Genomic DNA, 19,506 nt, shown 5'->3' with positions numbered 1-19,506 from the left:
TTGTCTAAATCATCTCCAACACCCTGGAGAACAACGGGGAGAGTTTAGAGGCTCTCCAAGATTACATTGATCAGTGCTTCCAGGATCTTGTGATGAAGAAGGCTCAGAGTGCAAAACCTTCATCAAAACCCACCTGAAGCTGCTGGAGGACACGGTGAAGAACATGGCCTTTGATAGAGTGCATCGCATCGGCCCCATGCGGGCTGCGACCGGGAGACCACGTCCTACTGTGGCCAAGTTCGGCCACTTCAAACAAAAGGAACAGGTGAAAAGTCTCCGTGTCCATCGGTGTTTCTCCACGTCTCTCTTCCTTCTTCGTGTCATCTCTGTGTTTCCCTGCTGCCCTCATGTTTTCTGCTTTGTCTGTTAGTTTGTCCCAGTTTAGGTTGATGTTCACTTCTTCCCTCACCTTTGTTATTTTCACTGTAAATAAATCTCCACTCGCATCTCCACCGCCGTCTGCATCTTGGTCCTCATTCACTCCACCACACGACTGCTGCCCCAGCCGTGACAACTTTTGATGTTTCCTCTACATTTACCTTTAAAAATTATTTACTTTGCCTTGTTTGGTGTCATTTGGTATCAGATGGCCGACTTCTACATGGCCACCATGGTCACCACCGAACTTGAGGAGTTTGCCCCCTCACATATACTAATGTGCCACAAACAGGACTTTAACATCACCAACCATTCCCATGTTATTACGGTGTATCCATATAACTGGCCCACCCTGTACAGTTATGCTTTCATGTTGACATACTGTATTAACACAATTCAGGGAGGATTCTAGGATCAGAGCTTCGGGGGGCTGAGCACCCAGAGAGCTGCCCAGCCAGCCAAGATACACTTTACTGGTCACAATGAGACTTCTTCCCCGTCTCTGTCCCTGCATCCTCCCTGTCCTCATCGTCTGTTGTCTTCGCCTCCTTTATCAGTCATCATAATTTTACCATCTCTGTGCAAGTCTGCAAATTTCTTTATTAAATCAAAAGATTCTTAAATCCATCAAGTCTCTCTGTGCCTGGGTCCTCGTCACAAAACATGACATCACTGTTTTGTACTTTTTAACAATTTAATCCCACATTTGTGAAAGAAAAGCAAAACACTTTTTTGAAAAGTCTGTAACAAAACCATCAATTCTGATCAAGGTTATTTAAATGCTGCCAAAGAAGAATGGATTGGAATAAAAAAAATACATATCCTAACCTTAATTACTGGAGGAGAATAATGAATGATGCTCATAGTGAGTAAGAAGTAAACTGAGTGCATATTTTGGACAGAGATTCACTTTTAATGTGTTTGTATAATATAATACAGATACATAAAAACACTCCTGAAACAGAATAAATTATTACAAATAAATTATTACAAAATATTAAAAAATATTATGGATACTTTTGTTATTAAAATGTTACCTCTCAACCAAGTTCTGCCTTTTATATTTTTAGTAGTGTGTCACACAAACAGGAAATATTGTCAAAAAAAAGTAAGTAAGTGCTGAAGCACCCCCAAAAATGAACCAAAGCACCCCAAAAATGAACCAAAGCACCCCAAAAATGGGCTAAAATCGCCCCTGTTAACAAATAATAGCCCAACAGTCACTTTTATGTTTACTGTAGCTGTTAGCTAAAAACACTAATTTAGCCTAGTTTGCCCTGAATTCAGCTTTGACAGACATGATCGACTGTTTCCAGTAGAATTCCTCGTTGTCATCTTGTTCCCTCTCAGAGCCCCGTATGCTTGCAGAGACCCCTACAGCAGGGAAATGTGCCAAAGAACGTCCAAAACATTGCATTTTAGGTTTATTTATGCCTTACACACAATCCCAACTCTTTAGCTAACTTAACAACTTTGGCTAAAGTCTATAGTTAGTCTTACTCGTTTGTACAACATTTCTGGATCACCACTGTTTGAAATGATATGACATATGACTCTCACTGAAACAGCAAACTTTGTAGAAAACACAACACTTCTGATTCTCTATCTAGCTGTTTGGTCACAGCTGTAGATTACATTATAAGTGGTTGTTCACTCTTGTCAATAATTACATTTCTAAATTCTATTTGTGCAGTTACATGTAAACAAAGTCCAATATTGTATCTAAATGATTGTGTTATGGTGGGACAGTTTCCAATTTTGTTGTATTATTGTACTAGGTATGACTGTGCAAGAGTTATCTTATCTTCCTTGCTTGCACCACACTCTTTGCAGAAATGGTGCACAGCAGCACTGCATCATGTTATTGTGTTGTATAATATACCAGAACTAATACAAAGCAACATCCATGTACACTATAGGTCCATGCCAATGTGCCCAAATGGGACCTCCATAAATGGTAAGGGGCACAAAGACACTTTAAGACCAGTGGGCACACCATCGGTGCACATCCGCTCGGATGCTTTTTTCTATTCATTTATTTCCCTGTTTATTTATCGATGCACAAAAGCAATTATCTCAGAGACACCATCCTCTTAACAGAGACTCAAATCAGGAACCTGCAGATTATTAGTCAGCAGCTTTAACTTCCTGTCTTTGTCTCACTAAACCTTCCAGGTGGAAACTTGAGCTGCCCACTCAAGCACAGTAGGCTTTAACTGGCTCTGCTCAAGTCACTTCAGTATCTGAGAAACTGTCTCGATGCATGCCAAAGAACACTTTGACAATACGCTTGTGTTGAGTCAAATCCACCACAAGCATATTCTATGGCAGTTTAATTCCACTCCACATAAAAATAGTCACGTATTATTTCCCCCCACCACACTTCCTGCCAGTAGCTGGTGCCCCCACCCACAGTGCATTAGTGGTTCTCTGTGTTTAGTGGCTCACTCTGGGCGGCTGCTCGGTGGGGCCCGGCCCCCTGGCTCTGTTGGGCCTGTGCTGCGGGTGGGGTGCCCTCAGGTCTCGGCCCTCTGGGCCCATTTACTGCTCAGTAACATTTAATATCTATTATTTACTACTACTTACTAGCCTACTTACTGCATATTATTGGTTGTTGCTGTGGGTTCCCCACTGTGTTGGTTTTTCCTTGTGTTTTTCAGCAGATGATGAAATAGATTTTCAGTATTTTTTCTCTCTTCCTCTCCATCTATTTCTCTTCTTCTCTATTTTTCCCTCTTCTTCTGTTAACTTTCTCCCCAGCTTATCTTTTTTCTTCTTTCCTGACCCCCGTTCTGATTCTAATGACTCAAAATAAAGTAAAATCAGAATCAAATTCTAATAAAATATGACTATCAAGTGGACCAGTATAGCAAAAACCATAATGGTGGCAGAGGCCACAGAGCCAAGTGGAGGATTTTCAACGTTCAAACCAGATAAAAAACAGAAATTAAATGGTGTTAAAAGCCATGAATTAAGGCAATTCATTCACAACATCATTACAAGTTTTACTGGACGTTAATATTTTTCTCTTTTTTCAGTGCAAAACAAACTAACAGTACACATGATGCTGGCAAGTTAAAATGTCAGTGTCTTTTATAGATAGCATGTCTAGCATCATAGTTTTATAGATCACGTAGTCAGGGTAAAAACTCCATCTCTGATTATTATTGTACATGACTGTGACATGCAGTGGCCTCAGCATCATGATGAAGGCGACCGGAGGAGATAGTTTGGTAGACATCGATGTTTTGCCGATGAAGGCTCATGTAGCGGTCCTCTTTGTCCTAAACAACAATTTACACTGTCATTTACATTTAATTAAAGTGCAGCTTAAAACACAGACATAATGCACTGCAGCCTCGGCACAATTAAGTGTAAAACAGAACTATGGAAAACTGACAAACATCTGGCGAGTTTCAGATCCTGTTAAGTTAGTTAGACCTGATCTGTTTTCTCTGTTAGGATAAAAACATCAGAGGTCATGGGGTGAAAAATACCTCAAAAACAAGACTAGCTATGTCTACAACTAATGTGTGGTGTTTTAAAAGAACCTATGAGATACTTTGAACACCACAGTGGCTGCTGTATGCAGTAATGTGCTCAAGTGATTTCAAAGGGTCATTTCATGAGTTTAAGTGCGTCAGTAAAAGTTTTCACCTGCGAGGATTTCTCCTCAGGCTGTAACCACAGGTTATCACAGCCACACTGATGAGTGAAGCAGCAGCAGAAATGATGGGAACTGTAGCCATGAACTTCATGCCAGAAGAATCTCCATCGTCTGTTGAATATTGCCACACACACAAAAAAACTTCATTTTGAAAACATGAAAAGTCACGAAATTTGCATTAGCCTGTTATATTAAAGTGGAAAACATGTTTATCTTTTCATTACATTAGAGTTACAATTGCATCATTCAAACATTTCACTGATGAAATAACACCAAAGTTGTGATTGGAGCAGTTTTATAATGAAATTTTAAACAAATTAGCCAGAAGAAGAGCTTAAAAACATTCCAGATGTTCATCTCCTGACTGAAACCTTTCATTAAGCCGCTGCAGGCGGGAATGACGACCTCAAACCATGTATGACAGAAAAGAAAGTGTTAACGCAGTTCCAAACATCCACCTTGAATCTGCGGTGTGGGTATAAATAGAAAATGTTTTTACCTCTCACAGTCACACTGAGATGGAGAACATACAATCCACCACGAAATACACACTCACAGGTGTAGTTCCCACTGTCTTCAGATGTTAAGTTGAGCAGGTGGAGAAACACAGTCTCATTTTCTTTGATCAGTGTGAACCTGGAGTCACAGCCATGAATAAAGCCTCGGTCGTAACGATAGAGCAGACGACACTGTTCTCCTCGGCTCCTCTCTGTGCTGATCTCACACAGTATCATCACAGTAATATTCAGAGTTGTTTTGCTGCATATTTGAGTGGAATCGGGTTTCTTTCCAATTGTCTTCACAAGAGTCTCTATAAATTGTTCCAGTTAAAATGAAACAAAATCGGGATTATAGTTTCTATATATTTGTTGTTGTGGGAAAATCAATCACATATATTATTTCACTAACCTAACTAAAGCTTTCTTCTTAAACACCTGGCTTTACAGCTTTTCTTTTTTAATTATATATATTTACCTTCACTGCTAAAAACCACAAGCAGAAGCAGGAGAAAGCAGAGTTTCCGTGCAGTCATGCTGGTGAGGAAGTAACTGTGGCTGACAGTGTGAGGTAGACTATAGTGAAAGCAGGAAGACTTGCACCCTCCTTATTTCACCTCTTGTGTCTACACTGAAACTTTTACTATGTCTAAAATAGAAGTGCATAAAAGTGGAAGGACAGTAGAAGGTAAACCACCAACATTGTTTAAGCCAGACTGATCTCTCTGTTTATCTGGATGGACATTGTGTTCAAATTATGATGAGATGTTTGTTCAAAAACAAAACTAGTCTGATACAAAGAGTCATGTTTGCCACAGTTTATTGTGTTTGTATTGTATTAAATCTGAGAGCCTGAGTTGGAGTATTATGACTGAATGGTCTCCATTACTGGGAAACAACTATCCAGTGTGAAAAGATGGACGTTTATTATAATATATGAATATTATTATATTAGTATGTCACCTAAAGTTTTATATACTTTAAAATGTTTCATAGAGCTTTATTATCCACTCCCACAGTTCCTGTGCTTCTTGCTGAGCGTGTCTTGTTGTTGTGTTGATGGTTCACTGAGATGAGAGTCTGGTAGGAATCACTCGATGGCTGCTGAAGGTTTGTATAGGGCTGATCTGGCTCATCGTCATCCTTTAGAAAAGTGAAATATTTTAGGTATTAATCAAGTTCAACCCGGTCTACCCACACACTCTATTGATCTTTAAATCTCTCCATCTGTTGCCTGGATTATTTAATGTTTCTGCTCATTTCTGTAAGAGCTTCTTCACAAAATAAAGGACACTGAAGTTGGCACTAATAGTATTATAACACTAATCTGTAATTATCTATATAAGTAACATCCTAAAACATAAATGTACATGTTTTATGTTTACTGGCAAACTTTTAACTAGCTGCTGTAGATCGTAGCAATAAATTGCTCACCAAACCGTTGGGATTTTCAGGTACAGACACTCCAGATGTTCCTGACCTTAAGCAGCCACGTTGATAAGAAAGGATGTCAGCATTAGTGTAACACTATTCACATTCAAACAGAGAAAAATCAAGTAAGAACATCTACATTTATATTATCTTCTCTCTTAATAATGATAATTATTTTTGGAAGGATAAAAAGTGTTCATTCTAGACATGATGTTTAACATACACCGAATTCTCATTTATTGAAATGTGATGTTTCCTTTTACTTTCTCTACATCTATATCATCTTTGAATTACTGCAGCAAAAATAGTCTCACCCATTACTTTTCCTCCAGTAGATAAATCCCACGATAACTCCAGTTATAAAGATGATCACAACACCGGGCAGATAAACGGAAAAAGATTTGTCTGCTGAAGTGTGGGCCTCGTTTGTGTCTAAATCATTGAAAAGATGCATTTGTCAGTAAAATCATTTACTTTCATTTCCTGGAAATCAAAACACAAATCAAACACAGTTTACGTCTACTGAAACTCTGAGTGAAGTAATGAAACCCCAGTTTTATAACCACAGAGCTTTAAATATTGTCACTGTGCTCTTTTCTTTTGTCTTCTTCTTCTTCTTTTGCATCTTTTCTGAATATTACTATGAACTGAAATTGGTCCAACTGCTTATATACATTCACTGGCCACTTTATGAGGTATACTTGTTCAGGGTGTAACACAAATATTTCAGTGTTCATTTCATTTGTCAATCACATGTCAGCTTCATCTTCCTGGTTAAATAAAGGTTAATAAAATAATAAAATGTCAGCAAATCAATGCTCAAACAGAGCAACATGGCACATGTTACTGGTCCCAGTGCTTCACAAACTGCTGATCTGCTGGGATTTTTCCACACAATCATCTCTGTTCACAGACAATGGTCTGAAAAATAGAAAATATCCAGTGAGCTGTGATTCTCTGGGTAAAAATGCTGTTTACACATCAAACCTTGAGGCAGAGCGGACCACACTGGATATCACTGCTGTCCTCTAACAACAGCAAGCTGAGGCTACAGTTTGCAAGTCTGGACAACAGAAGACTAAAAAAACGATGCCTTGCCCGATGAGTTGATTTCTAACAGTTCAGACTGCTGGTGGTGTAATGCTCTGTGGGGGATTTTCTTTGCAAACTTTGGACCCTGTAGTAACCACTGAGCATCATTTAAACACCACAGCCTGCCTGAAGGTTGTTGCTGACCACATTCATGTCTTTATGCCCAAAAAATACCCATCGTCTGATGGCTGCTTCCAGCAGGATACCACACCATGTCACGGCGCTCAAATCATGTACGGCCTGCGCAGTCACCAGATCTCAATCCAGCAGAGCACCTTTGGGATGTGGTGGAACGGAAAGTTTGCTTCAAGTAAGAGCAGCTGACGAATCTGCAGCAACTGTGTGATGATGTAATTTCAATATGTCTTGAGAATCTTTGAGGAATGTTTTTAGCGCCTTGTTGTGCCACAAAAAATGAAGACATGTTTGATGGCTGAAGGTGGTCCAACTCGGTTCAAAGATGTACCTGATAAATGAGTCAGTGAGAGTATTTAAACTGCTGTAAGTGAAAATAAGAAGAAAAGAAATGAACAAATTACAAGAATAAAAAACACATAAGCAGGTCAATACAATGCTAACACAGTGCTGAATAACTGTGTCAAATAAAGAAACTAAAATGCATTTACCTTCCACAGTGACACTGATATGGACAATATATGTCCCTCCAGTGTTTGTACACTCACAGGTGAAGTTCCCACTATCAGCTGGTGTTAAACTGGTCAGCTCCAGAAAGGCAGTCTGATTTTCTTTTGTTATTGAGAACCTGGGGTCACATTCCTAAGTAACGTTCTCTCCGTGTCGATACAGCAGATGACACTCTCCTCCTGTGTCCCTCTGTCTTTTGATCTTACAGATAATCAAAACAATAGTAGTCTGACTTTCCTTGTTGCAAATCCGAGTGACATCGTGTTCTCTCCTGACTGTCTTCACAACAGTCTCTGTAAACAGGGACAGCAAAATACGGTAAATACAAGATTCAGCCTGTGTCAGAGAGGACTTTAGTTTCTATATTTTGTGAATGTTAAACCATCTTTTTAATCCCATAATAATGTGTTTAGTTTAAACTAAAAGCAAGGAGGTTATAAATTTAAAAATATTAATAATGCATAATGAAAATAGTTTCCTTGTATTACCTTCAGCATCATGGGACACAGCTAGTGGTAACAGCAAAATCAAGCAAAGTTTTGATACGTCCATGCTTGTTAACATGTCTGTGAGCCACCGACAGTGAAGAGGAAGATGTGCGGAAAGAAACAAGCTGAAGCTCTCCTGGCTAAGCAGACGTCAGACTGTTGCCCTTCACGGGGCAAGTGTGAAATGATGTAAAAAGGAAGTGTACTGACAGGACTTTCATATTAAAAGGCTGTAAAGTTGAAACACTGTGCGAGCTCCCACACAAAAAGAAAACAAGCTAATTTTTCTTTATCACAGAGGAATTATTACACTGCTAACTGTCATGTTCGCTGAAGCTGAAGGATGGATAATATTGTAAAAGTAACAACAAAACTACCATTTATCATAACATTATAAGCATTTTAAACTAAAATAGCGTGTTACGTCATCAAACCGCTTCATCCAATCACTCAGATACTTACAAAGTTTTGACTGCATTACCTTTAAAATTTGTACGAAGATGAGCATAAAATGAATAAAACTGACATGCTTGCATTTGTTGTGTAGTGCAACAGGTGTATGTGGCTGAGGGATTCCCATGATGCAATGCGTATTTCTCCTTCAGTCACCTTTCCTACTCACTGTGTGTTAATGCAGCTCTCTGCATTGAATCATACCTGTTATTAACCTCTGTCTCTCTTCCACAGCGTGTCTTTATCCTGTCTTCCTTCTCTCATCCCAACCAGTCGCAGCAGATGGCCCCGCCCCTCCCTGAGTCTGGTTCTGCTGGAGGTTTCTTCCTGTTAAAAGGGAGTTTTTCCTTCCCACTGTCTCCAGACTGCTCACTCATAGGGAGTCATATGATTGTTGGGCTTTTTCTCTGTATGTATTATTGTAGGGTCTGCCTTATAATATAAAGTGCCGTGAGGCGACTTTATATTGTTGTGATTTGTCGCTGTGCAAATAAAATTGAATTGTGAAGGCCACCCCAGAAGCCACACAATTGGGAAGTCAGTAACGTCAGACACCAGCATCTTTATTTTAATTTTAATGCACATTTCCACAAACAAACTCTACACAGAAAGACCCCGGCCTGATGTTGGAATTGAACTCAGGACCTTCTTGCTGTGCGACAACAGTGCTAACCACCGTGCCACTCCGGCTTCCTCCCACCGTCCAAAGACATGCAACTTGTGGGGATAGGTTAATTGGATAATCCAAATTGTCACTAGGTGTGAATGTGTGAATGAATGTGAGTGCGAATGGTTGTCTGTCCCTGTGTGTTGGCCCTGCGACAGACTGGCGACCTGTCCAGGGTGTACCCCGCCTCTCGCCCTATGACAGCTGGGATAGGCTCCAGCGCCCCCCGCGACCCTGAAAAGGATAAGCGGAAGCGAATGGATGGATGGATTTCCACAAACATAAATAACGACACATGTCCCATAAACAATTTCTGGTTAATGTTTTACTGGTGCTGGAGGTCTGTTGGACTGCTGAGGGTAACTGGAGAGAAAATGATGTGTTGTTTTCAATGCAGCACAGCTATCACTGCTACAGGAAGTTTTGTTTACGTCATTTCTCATTGGGTGGGGGGGGGGAATCTAAACCATTCATCTTAAATATATTATTTGGGGTTTGTTTTTGTTTTTTTATTTCTGAGTTTGATATTTGGTCAGTTTTGTGTTTGATTACTTTTAATTTGAAGTAAGTATTAAATTAACAGTTGGTTTTCATTCTTTGTTTTTAGATAATTTTTTCTATTTGTATCCCCTCGTGTGTTTAGCTGGCCAGTTCTGTCCAATTTACTGTGGGAAATATTTAATCTGAGGTAAACATTTTGCTTTTCATTTGACCCCTGACCTGTCTGCTGTAATGCAGGAGGCAGGTTTATGACCTATACTGCAGCCAGACACCACAGGAAGCCTTCCTCCATGTTTTCTTTACAGTAATTGATTCAGCCAGTTTAAGTCTCCTTTGTTTTTGTGCATTAGATCACTGTGTGGGTTGTGTTGAGTGCTTATGTATTTGTAAGTAGCCATTATGACTTGACTAGTGGTGTTTATCTCTTTTAAGGGTCTAGTATCATCAGTTAATTAGTTTTTACACTTTGCAGGCACTTTGCTGTAAATACAACAACACTGCTGAAAACTCTAATTTAAATAATTACTACTGATGCACCTATCAAATAAACTAACATTTGCACAGGTGTTGAAATGCTGGACTCTTCCTCTCCTAAATCTGTGGCAGAGAAAAAATGTTGCAGGAGTGTTTTTTTACATGATATGTAAGAAAAATAAGAAAAAGAAAGAAACCCTGTGATTTTAATGTGAATGCATTACTGACATCTTATCCAAACACACATTGTGCACACCACTTTATCCCCTATTACAACTGCAGCTTTTATTAGTGCATGTTCACGGGACTTCTGATTCTATAGGGTCTTGACAAAAGTCTCTGCAATCAATTGATTACAATCAAGTGATTCAATTGAAACATGGAAATCAGCATTTCACCATTTTATACTATACATACATGTTTTGCTTTCAAGACTGGACAGGAGTGGCATGTGGGCGGCATTGTAGAGTGTGTTGACAGGAGGAAAACTTACACGCTCAGTAAATCACCCCCGTCACTACCTAAACCTCAAAGTCTCTAAACAGGAAGTGCATCTGCATGAAAGCTTCTGTTTTATATGCAGACAGATGACCTTTTGATGTAAAACCTTTCTCTGTATCTAGAGAAACACTTTAACTATATATTCAACTATATAGTTTAACATTTGGTCCGTAACTATCATTTAAAAACAATAAAAAGGTTTAAAAGAATATACATAGGCGGCTATAAAGACTGCAGGTCAAACATCGTGCAGATACAGAAGGACCTCCTGGGGTCCAAAATGTCGCACTATTACAGAGCAATGCTTGCAATAGTCTTGCATGGTTAGCCAGTTAGACAGATGCAAATGTTAAAGTGCTAAAACAGACATGTAAATAAAATACAACATCATGTTAGCAGCTTATTGGTATTAATGTCTCTTAATAAGAGAACTAACTGTCACACAGTGTTGTTGTAACTTAATATCGTAATGGTGGTAGTGCAGTGGCAGTCTCCGGGCAGTCTGTGGTCAGCTTCAAACCACCCGTCTACCTGCAGAGAGCGTCTGTTGTCAGATGGGAGCAGTGTTACAAATATATGGCACAAACGGTCTGTGGGCTGCTGTTGTTGGTCCATCAGCCAGCCATGGAGGAGAGTGAAGTTATAACATACAAAGCACTGAAGTGAAACTGAGGTAAAAACACTGACAAATGTCCGCTGCAGCTCTGGTCTGTGACTCTCATGCATCTTTTTTGATCTGTGATATTTTTTTCACCCGTTTTGCTTCATCCACATCATGCACTGTGCAGTTGGTATTTTGGAAAACTGCACAGGAGAACATCTGCATTCACTGAAAACACTTCTCTGTTGACTCTTTGACACATACCTCCCAAGCTGGACACAAACTTGTTAGTATTGAGTCAATGCCTCTGTTGATTGTTGACAGCTACTCCAGTTTTGTCCCACGGGCCAAAGACATGCCTGGTTTAGGTTAAGTGCACTTCTAAATTGGCCACTTATTGTGAGCATGAAGATTTGTCTATTGTCTGCTCGCACTTTGACAGTGTATCCAAGATGTACCTTGGCTTTTGGCTTTGCACAGCTGGGACAGGCTCGAGCACCCCTGTGAACTTCAACTGGATGACTGAAACAAACTAGAAGTTAACTTGTGTTCTAGTTCAAATGTTTTCATAGTCATTAGACATCTGATCCATTTCCAGATTATCCTTGCAGACATTTTCAGCACGTCTTGCTGCATGTGTCCTGATGTTACGCTGATAGCGGACTGAGGCGATATTTTGATAGAGATCATTTCCTGGCTGCCGAAGGCTTCTGCACTGGTCCCCCAGGTCATTGTCATACTATAAGAAAATATATAAAAAATTATACTGCATCATAATGCAGTTCAATTTATTTATTGAGCATCAGTTCACAACAGTTGTCTCAATGTGTTTATATTGTAAAACACTCTAAGGCCCTGCAATATTAAAAGCAAAACCAGACGACGTCCTATAAGCAAGCACATGGTGACAGAGAGAAAGGACAAAAGGCAAAATATGGGAGAGTTTAATTATTACTAATCGTTAAAATCAGTCGTATAAAAACACAGAGAGTGAAAAGAGTTTAGTGAAGAAGAAACACTCTGCTGCACATTAAAGGACATCTCCTGGTCCAATATTCATCTCAGTGACTCTGGAGGCAAAGTACTGCTGTCCGGGGTAAGTATCTGGTTAGAAACCACGTTCCTGAGACCTCTGAATTAAATAAAAACTGGTGGGTAAAAGTGCTTTTGAAACCTCAGCGTTCCAACTGAGTGCACAGAGTGCACTGTAGATATACTGTAGATACTTCAGTTGTACATCTTTGTAACTAAAATGACAAACATTAAACGTCTCACTACTTTGACTGTACAGGTAAAGCTTAAGAATCGATTACTCACCACAGAAGATGAAGTTTTACGTACGGATATTTCAATTGTTTCTGAGCGTGAACGGCAACTTTGGATAAGAAAGGATGTCAGTGTTAATGAAACATGCAGTCACATATGTGCAGAGAGAAATGGTAGAAAACCATCTGAGAGATTTACAGAGTGAATATATCTGGCACAAATTTTTATTAATTTCATCTATTTTTCACTTCATCTGCCAACAATTTGTGATGAACACAATAAAGTAATTCTTCAAACTATTACAAGAATGAAAGTTTCTCACCCACGACTTCTCAACCAGTAGAAAAATGCCAGGTTAACTCCAGTTACAATGACGACTCCTGCTGCAGTGATCAAATAAAGAGAAATAGACGTGTCTGTTGAATTGATGTTCTCTTCCTCCTCTGAGATTGGCACTGACATTAAATATAAAGAAGCATAACAATGATATTGTGCTGGCATCATCAGGACATCTGTAATCACAGCAATGAATATAAAAACGATCCACACACAGACGTAAACAAGCTACACAAATCAAATACTGTACTTGGGTCCACTTTCTTATGTTTGACTAGCTGTGAATGAAAATTCTTAATAATCCTCATGCAATTAAACGACGTATGAAAGAAAATATATCTAAAAAGAAAACTGATTAAATACAACATTAGCGCAGCAGGAAATCACATAAAACATTCCTACCTTCCACAGTGACACTGAGCTGGAGCTTATATGTTCCTCCGGTCTGTACACACTCACAGGTGTAGTTCCCGCCGTCCTCTGCTGTTACATTTGTCAGGTGGAGAAACACAGTCCCGTTTTCTTTCATCAGTGTGAACCTGGAGTCACATCCATGCTCAAAGTTTTGTCCATGTCGATACAGCAGCCTGCACTCTTCTCCTCTGCTCCTCTGTGTGCTGATCTTACACACTATCAGCATGATCACGTTCAGCGTTTCGTTGCTGCATATTCGAGTAACATCTGGTTGTTTGTCAATGATTTTCATAAGAATCTCCGCACCAGCTGAAATATGTAAAACTGGAAGTCAGTTCTGTGTGATATACAGTTGCTAAGTTACCAACATTTATTGGTAAATACAGGTAATAAAACCTAACACAGATTAACTGTAAAAAAACAACAACAACAACAAAACAATCCTACATAAATAAAAGTAATGTTGCTGCATATTCGAGTGACATCTGGTTTCTTTCCAGCCTTCTTCACGAGCATCTCTGCAATCATTCATTTACAGTAAATATACAACCAAGTCTGAGTTCATCACTGCTATAATTGATAACATGTGATTATGTTTTTGTGAAAGCACATCTCTTTTTTATGTAACTGCAAAGAAAGATAGAAAATAACTGAAGACATGATTAATAAAAAAATATTTACCTTCATCACTGTAACACACAAGTATAGGCAGAAGCAGGACAAAGCAAAGTTTCCGTAGAGTCATATTGGTCAGGAAGTGACTGTAGCTGGTGTCAGTGTACGGTAGATTATATTGAAAGGAGGAGACTTGCCCCCTCAGTAATTTCTTTTCTGTGGCTAACTGAACCTCAAAGCCTGTTTAAAAAGGAAACGCACTTAGAAATTAAAACTGTGTCATGACATCAAAACACACACTTGACGGAAGTGACTTTGTTCACACACTGACTTCAAAAGTGACTGGAAAATTAGGCCCCACTTTGTGCGACTTTGTATTTGTGTGATTTTTTGAGCAGCAGCATGGCCTACTTTCAAAACATAATGCTTTTCCCTTTGCGCTGCATGCACACTCCACTGCACTCCACAGGCCAAATATGACCTATGTAGACCTATATATCAGGGAAGGCCAGAGGTAAGGCACAATACAGGATAATGCAGCATCTCTGATTCTCAGTGTGCAACACGTTACTGATTTCCAGCAGTGGAACAGATGGGGCACAGCCAACCGCAATGCTCTACTTGATGAGCTGAATGCTTCGCTTGCTTGACTAAACACCAACCAACGTAGAGACATTCTACTAGCCGAGGCAGCATGGAGCTCTTCACACACTGACTTTGACTGAGGCATCCAAGGGTATGAGGAGAATTCACCCCCAAAAGCAGCTACCCTGGCAATGTCTGTAATAGGTTTCTCAGTCATTTTGTGCCTGCATGCTTGAACCCCACCACCACAGTGCCTCTCTCTGGAAAAAAAACAGCATAACCTGTTTGAATGACTATGGCCCTGTCATGCTCACTTCGATTCACCACCTTTGTACATGCACCAACCAGCACGCTGCTGCTTTTACTAGTTTAGCTTTTTTTCTTACTTATTCTTTTTCTTACTTGTTCTTTCATCTGTTTTATTATCGGTCCCTCAATCATGTGGATTCAGAGAGTTTTTGTTCCACATAATTTCTCTTGGGAAATTAAGCTCTTTAGCCTTGGACTACCACCATCCGTCTGCTGCTAGTTCCTGAACTTCCTTATAGATGGACTTTATGCAGCCATAGCTGGTACCAGGACATCAGGCACAAAGACACCGAGAACAAGGATCCAAAGGATCCACAAGGCTGTGTGTTCAGTCCACTCCTGTACGTGTACAACCTCCTCGCCCAAAGAAACACCTCCATCAAGTTAATTGACTACACAACCGTCATCTGGCTTATTATTGACAGCTTACAGGGTAGAGGTGGCACAGCTGGTGTCCTGGTGCAAATAAAATTATCTCTCCTTAAAGGCTGAGAAGACTAAGGAGATGATTATCAACCCAAGGAAGATACAAGACCAGCTCACCCCATTTTACATCATAGAGATTCAGGTGGACTGAACTGATCACGTGGTAGTGAGTCAGCTGGCGGGAGAGCATGCTGGACAGACCTTGTGCACTCTCTCACACTGGCAGAGGCCCTGGTCTCTGAGACCTTTAACTCCCACCTCCAGCAGAACTTCAACAACTTTCAGAGGATGGGCCGGGGCTGGGGACACTGGACCAAGTTCTGCACCTTTGGGGTGGGGTGTTGCTGACTTGAACAGAGGATGTAGTCAGGCAGTGGAAGGAAAACTGACACACCCATCACTGGGGGTAAGGTCACTGAGGCAGTAGCTGAGCATCTGGGGAGGATGAAGTTTGCCTTGAGATGGGGTGTCTGGCTCATTTCAGTACAACCATTGCAGGAACTTGGTCCACATTGCCAACAATTCACATTCAACATTCACAATCCTGTGTGAAGCTCTGAGAATGAAAATCATCACCAGGTCTGAATTGCTGTCCACTTTTAGAGTGATGCAGACAAAGCACCAGTCTGTGTAGTAAAGAGAGTGCTGAGTATAAAGGTGAGGCTCTTGGTGTAGAGGTTGATCTACATCCCTGCCCTCACATATGGTCACGAGCAAGTAGGTAGTTACAGAAAGAACAGGATCACGAATGCAAGCGTCAGAAAAGAGGTTCTGATCACTGCAGGTCACTGTTTATAAAAAGGGAACACAACATCATCAAGGACCTCCCCCGGTGTATATGACAATAAACTTCTTGATTCTTCAATATTTTTTCCAACTAGCATTTACAGAGACACAGAATCAGAGATCTGTGAGTAACTGTGCACAATTGATGATCATGAAAAAAAAGGAGTCATATTCCAAACATTTTGTTGTATTTAGATTGCATTACGAGTTTCACCCAGTGTTATGAATATTGGTTCATATAAGTCTGTGGTGAAATGTTTTGGGCTGGGATTATTTCAGTCGATCGGGTCTAGGTTAACAACATTTTACAAAATTCTATGCCTAAAGAAATGAGGTCAGCTAAATGATCAGTGTTTCAGGAGCATGAGACATTCCCCATAATCAATACTGCAGATGGAAATAAATTTGTTGTCAAACTGGTGTTTTTGAATAATGAACAAAGGAAGACAGATTTAAATACACACAGGAGGTGATCAGGGGGAACACATGGGGAAACAGCTGACTGAAATAAACATAATGATGCCACAGGGGGAGTGAACCTAAACACAATGACAAAAACACACTAGACCCTTCAAAATAAACCATGAAACAGAGAAAATAACCATAATCAAAGAATAGAACTGAAACACACAAAACACTGGGTCATTAACCCAGTACCATGGCATTTGTGACATTGCCAAAGTATATTTTAACGATGTGGCAAACAACAGTCCGTAGTAACCGAGCTTTTGGTTTGGGACAGTTTCTGTGCTGAGTGTGTCTGGGTGTGATGCTGGTCAGAGGAGAGTGTTTGGTGGAGATCATTTGCTGGCTGTTGAAAGCTTGTGTAGGGGTCATCTGGGTCATGTTCATGTTCTTGAAAAATAGCATATAATGCTTGTTGTCACACATACATAATCAACTCACAGCCACTTCCTATTTGTGCAAGTAACCAAGCTAAAAAGTCATAGGCTGAGGTAAGCGTGGGGAAACCGCAATAGTCGATTCAACAAATAATTATATATACTTTATAAATATACACGTAACCATGTAACCGTAGTGTGTTAACGCAATGCCACGATCATAACAGGAGTAGAAATCCTGACAAATTCACCCCCGAGGTCAACCAGTGCAATGTTCAGAGAAACAGAGCTGCACCTCAGACTCTAAAGGCTTCAGTCAGGATCTGCATATTTTAAATTCATGACAGTACAATTAGAAAACACTGAGCAAGTACGGTTCATTTGGGTGAGATGCTGGGAGAAATCCTCTTTTGACTGAAAAGGCCATGGCAGCACATCTTTGCAAAGCTGCTGCTGAACAAACCAAAAGACTTTATGCACCTTTGGACAGATGAGACCAAACTGAAGATGTTTGTTCATAATGCAAAAAACCAACCACAGCATATTAGCACAAACACCTCAGACCAACTGTTAAGGACGATGGTGGCACTGTGGTGATTATGGCTTGCTCTGCAGCTACAGGACCTGGGGCCCTTGCAGTCATTGAGTTGTCCATGAACTCCTCTGTATACCAAAGTATTCTAGAACCATCTGTTTAACAGCAGGAGGTGAAACTGAGTCATTTGAAAGAACAATGATCCCAAACACAGCATCGAATCTGCAGCAGAGCGGCGGAAAAAGAAAAAATGGAGTCAAAGTTCAGACCTCAATGCTGCAGTGTGACCTGTGCATGCAAATTTACCTACATGGTTCTACAAGCTACTAAATCATGTGTGTATTTAGTTTTTCAGCAGACTACATCGTCTTTCGTTTTTTCTTCACAAGACTGTAAATGTGCATTTCTGTGTGTCTAGTAACAAACTTTAAGCTAGCTGGTGTTTAGAATATGAGAATATGTTACAAAGAGCTGTGAGTTTCATGCACACACTGTCCGGATGCTTCTGACCTCAAACAGCGCCTTAAGAGAAGACGTCAATCAAAATGGTGTAATGAGCTTTAATATCACTACAGTCAAAGATTATCTCACCATAGGCTTTTCACTTGGTAGATGAATCCCAGAATAACTCCACTTATTAGGATGACGACAACACCACACCAATCAAATAAATGGGATTAGTCATTCTTTCTGATTTAATCTTTTCTGACTGACATCATCTGTAAATCAAACACACATCATGCACTGCGTTATCATATCAGACATATTTAAAACAAAGATTCATTCATTTAAACAAATATAAATTTAGTCACAGTGTGGTCGATTTAAACAAAGAACAAAGTGACTTTACCTTTTACGGGGACATTAAGATGAAGATTAAATGTTCCATCAGGTTTTATGCACTCGCAGGTGTATCTCCCACTGTCCTCTGCTGTTAAACCAGTCAGGTGGAGAAGTACAGTCTCATTTCCCATCATCACCGTGAACCTGGAGTCACATTCATTAACAAAGTCCTGCCCATGATTTTACAGACAATCAGCGTAATAACATTCTGAGTTTCATATGGAGTCATAACCGGCTCTCCTCTCGATCTTTTCACAAGACTCTCTGCAATCAGTGACAATGAAATACAAACAGTGAAATGAATCTGTGTCAGAAGTTATTGCGATGATTTTAATCCACACTCATCGAGACGTCTTTACGCTACAGTGTAACACGTGCCAACAGTGCAGAGGATTAAAGAGCACGACACTGGTGAACCTGAAACGACCACTTCTCACAGACGTACATCTAGGTGAGACTTTTCTTACAAAGGAAGAGCATCTGCAGTAATTGTAGACTGAAAAAGAAAGCAAAACAGCAGATTGGCGCAGTGATGCCAAAAAGTGACATCACTAAACACAGGTCCACAGTCATATGTTCCCACTACTGTCAGAAAGTAATCCCTTTCACTTTCACTGTCGTTTTAACAAGATAAACCTCATTTACTGGAAAAAGGTACAGAAAGTATAAACCTATTGCTAAGAAAGTTGGGATGCTGTGTAAAATGTAAATAGAAGCAGAATGCAGCATTTTGCAAATCACTATAAAGTTATTTGTAGTTATTGTTTTCTGTTTTAGTAAAACATAAACTTAATAAATTTCAGCGCATTCAGAAACACGTGGGAAACTTTAATAGTGTTAAAAACTCAGGAGATGAAATATCTGCCAGCTCACGAGGTCATTGATTGACTATTGAAAAAAACAAAAATAACATCAGGGCCGTTAGTTATTATAAGTACAGTATAATAGGTACCACTCCAAGCCTCAGGAAGAGTGAACACAGTTATCACTGAATCCCTAAATGCAAGATAAAACTGTTGCATGCAAAGAACAGGAAACCTGCTGAAGTTTAAACCAAGCATCAGAATCAGGAAGAAAAGCATTTTGAACATGGCATGGTTGCTGGAGGTCTTTGTACATCACAAACTGCTGATCTACTGGGATTTTCACACAAA

The 19,506-nt window shown here is 39.9% G+C and overlaps 1 protein-coding gene across 1 annotated transcript; it reads right to left on the bottom strand.

The window, feature by feature from the left end:
* Positions 1–10,610: 10,610 nt before the first annotated feature.
* LOC106676590 (uncharacterized) lies at positions 10,611–14,257 on the bottom strand. The gene is made up of 5 exons (XM_024798553.2): positions 14,093–14,257; positions 13,400–13,720; positions 12,984–13,116; positions 12,713–12,770; positions 10,611–12,134 (listed from the first exon to the last, which is right to left on the bottom strand). Exons 1-5 carry the CDS (start codon positions 14,154–14,156, stop codon positions 11,952–11,954), a joined length of 759 nt encoding a protein of 252 aa, XP_024654321.2. The 5' UTR covers positions 14,157–14,257; the 3' UTR covers positions 10,611–11,951.
* Positions 14,258–19,506: the final 5,249 nt, after the last annotated feature.

The sequence above is a fragment of the Maylandia zebra genome, unplaced genomic scaffold (genome assembly GCF_041146795.1).
Source record: "Maylandia zebra isolate NMK-2024a unplaced genomic scaffold, Mzebra_GT3a scaffold03, whole genome shotgun sequence".
Lineage (NCBI taxonomy): Eukaryota > Metazoa > Chordata > Actinopteri > Cichliformes > Cichlidae > Maylandia > Maylandia zebra.
This window is presented reverse-complemented; position numbering and strand designations above follow the sequence as displayed.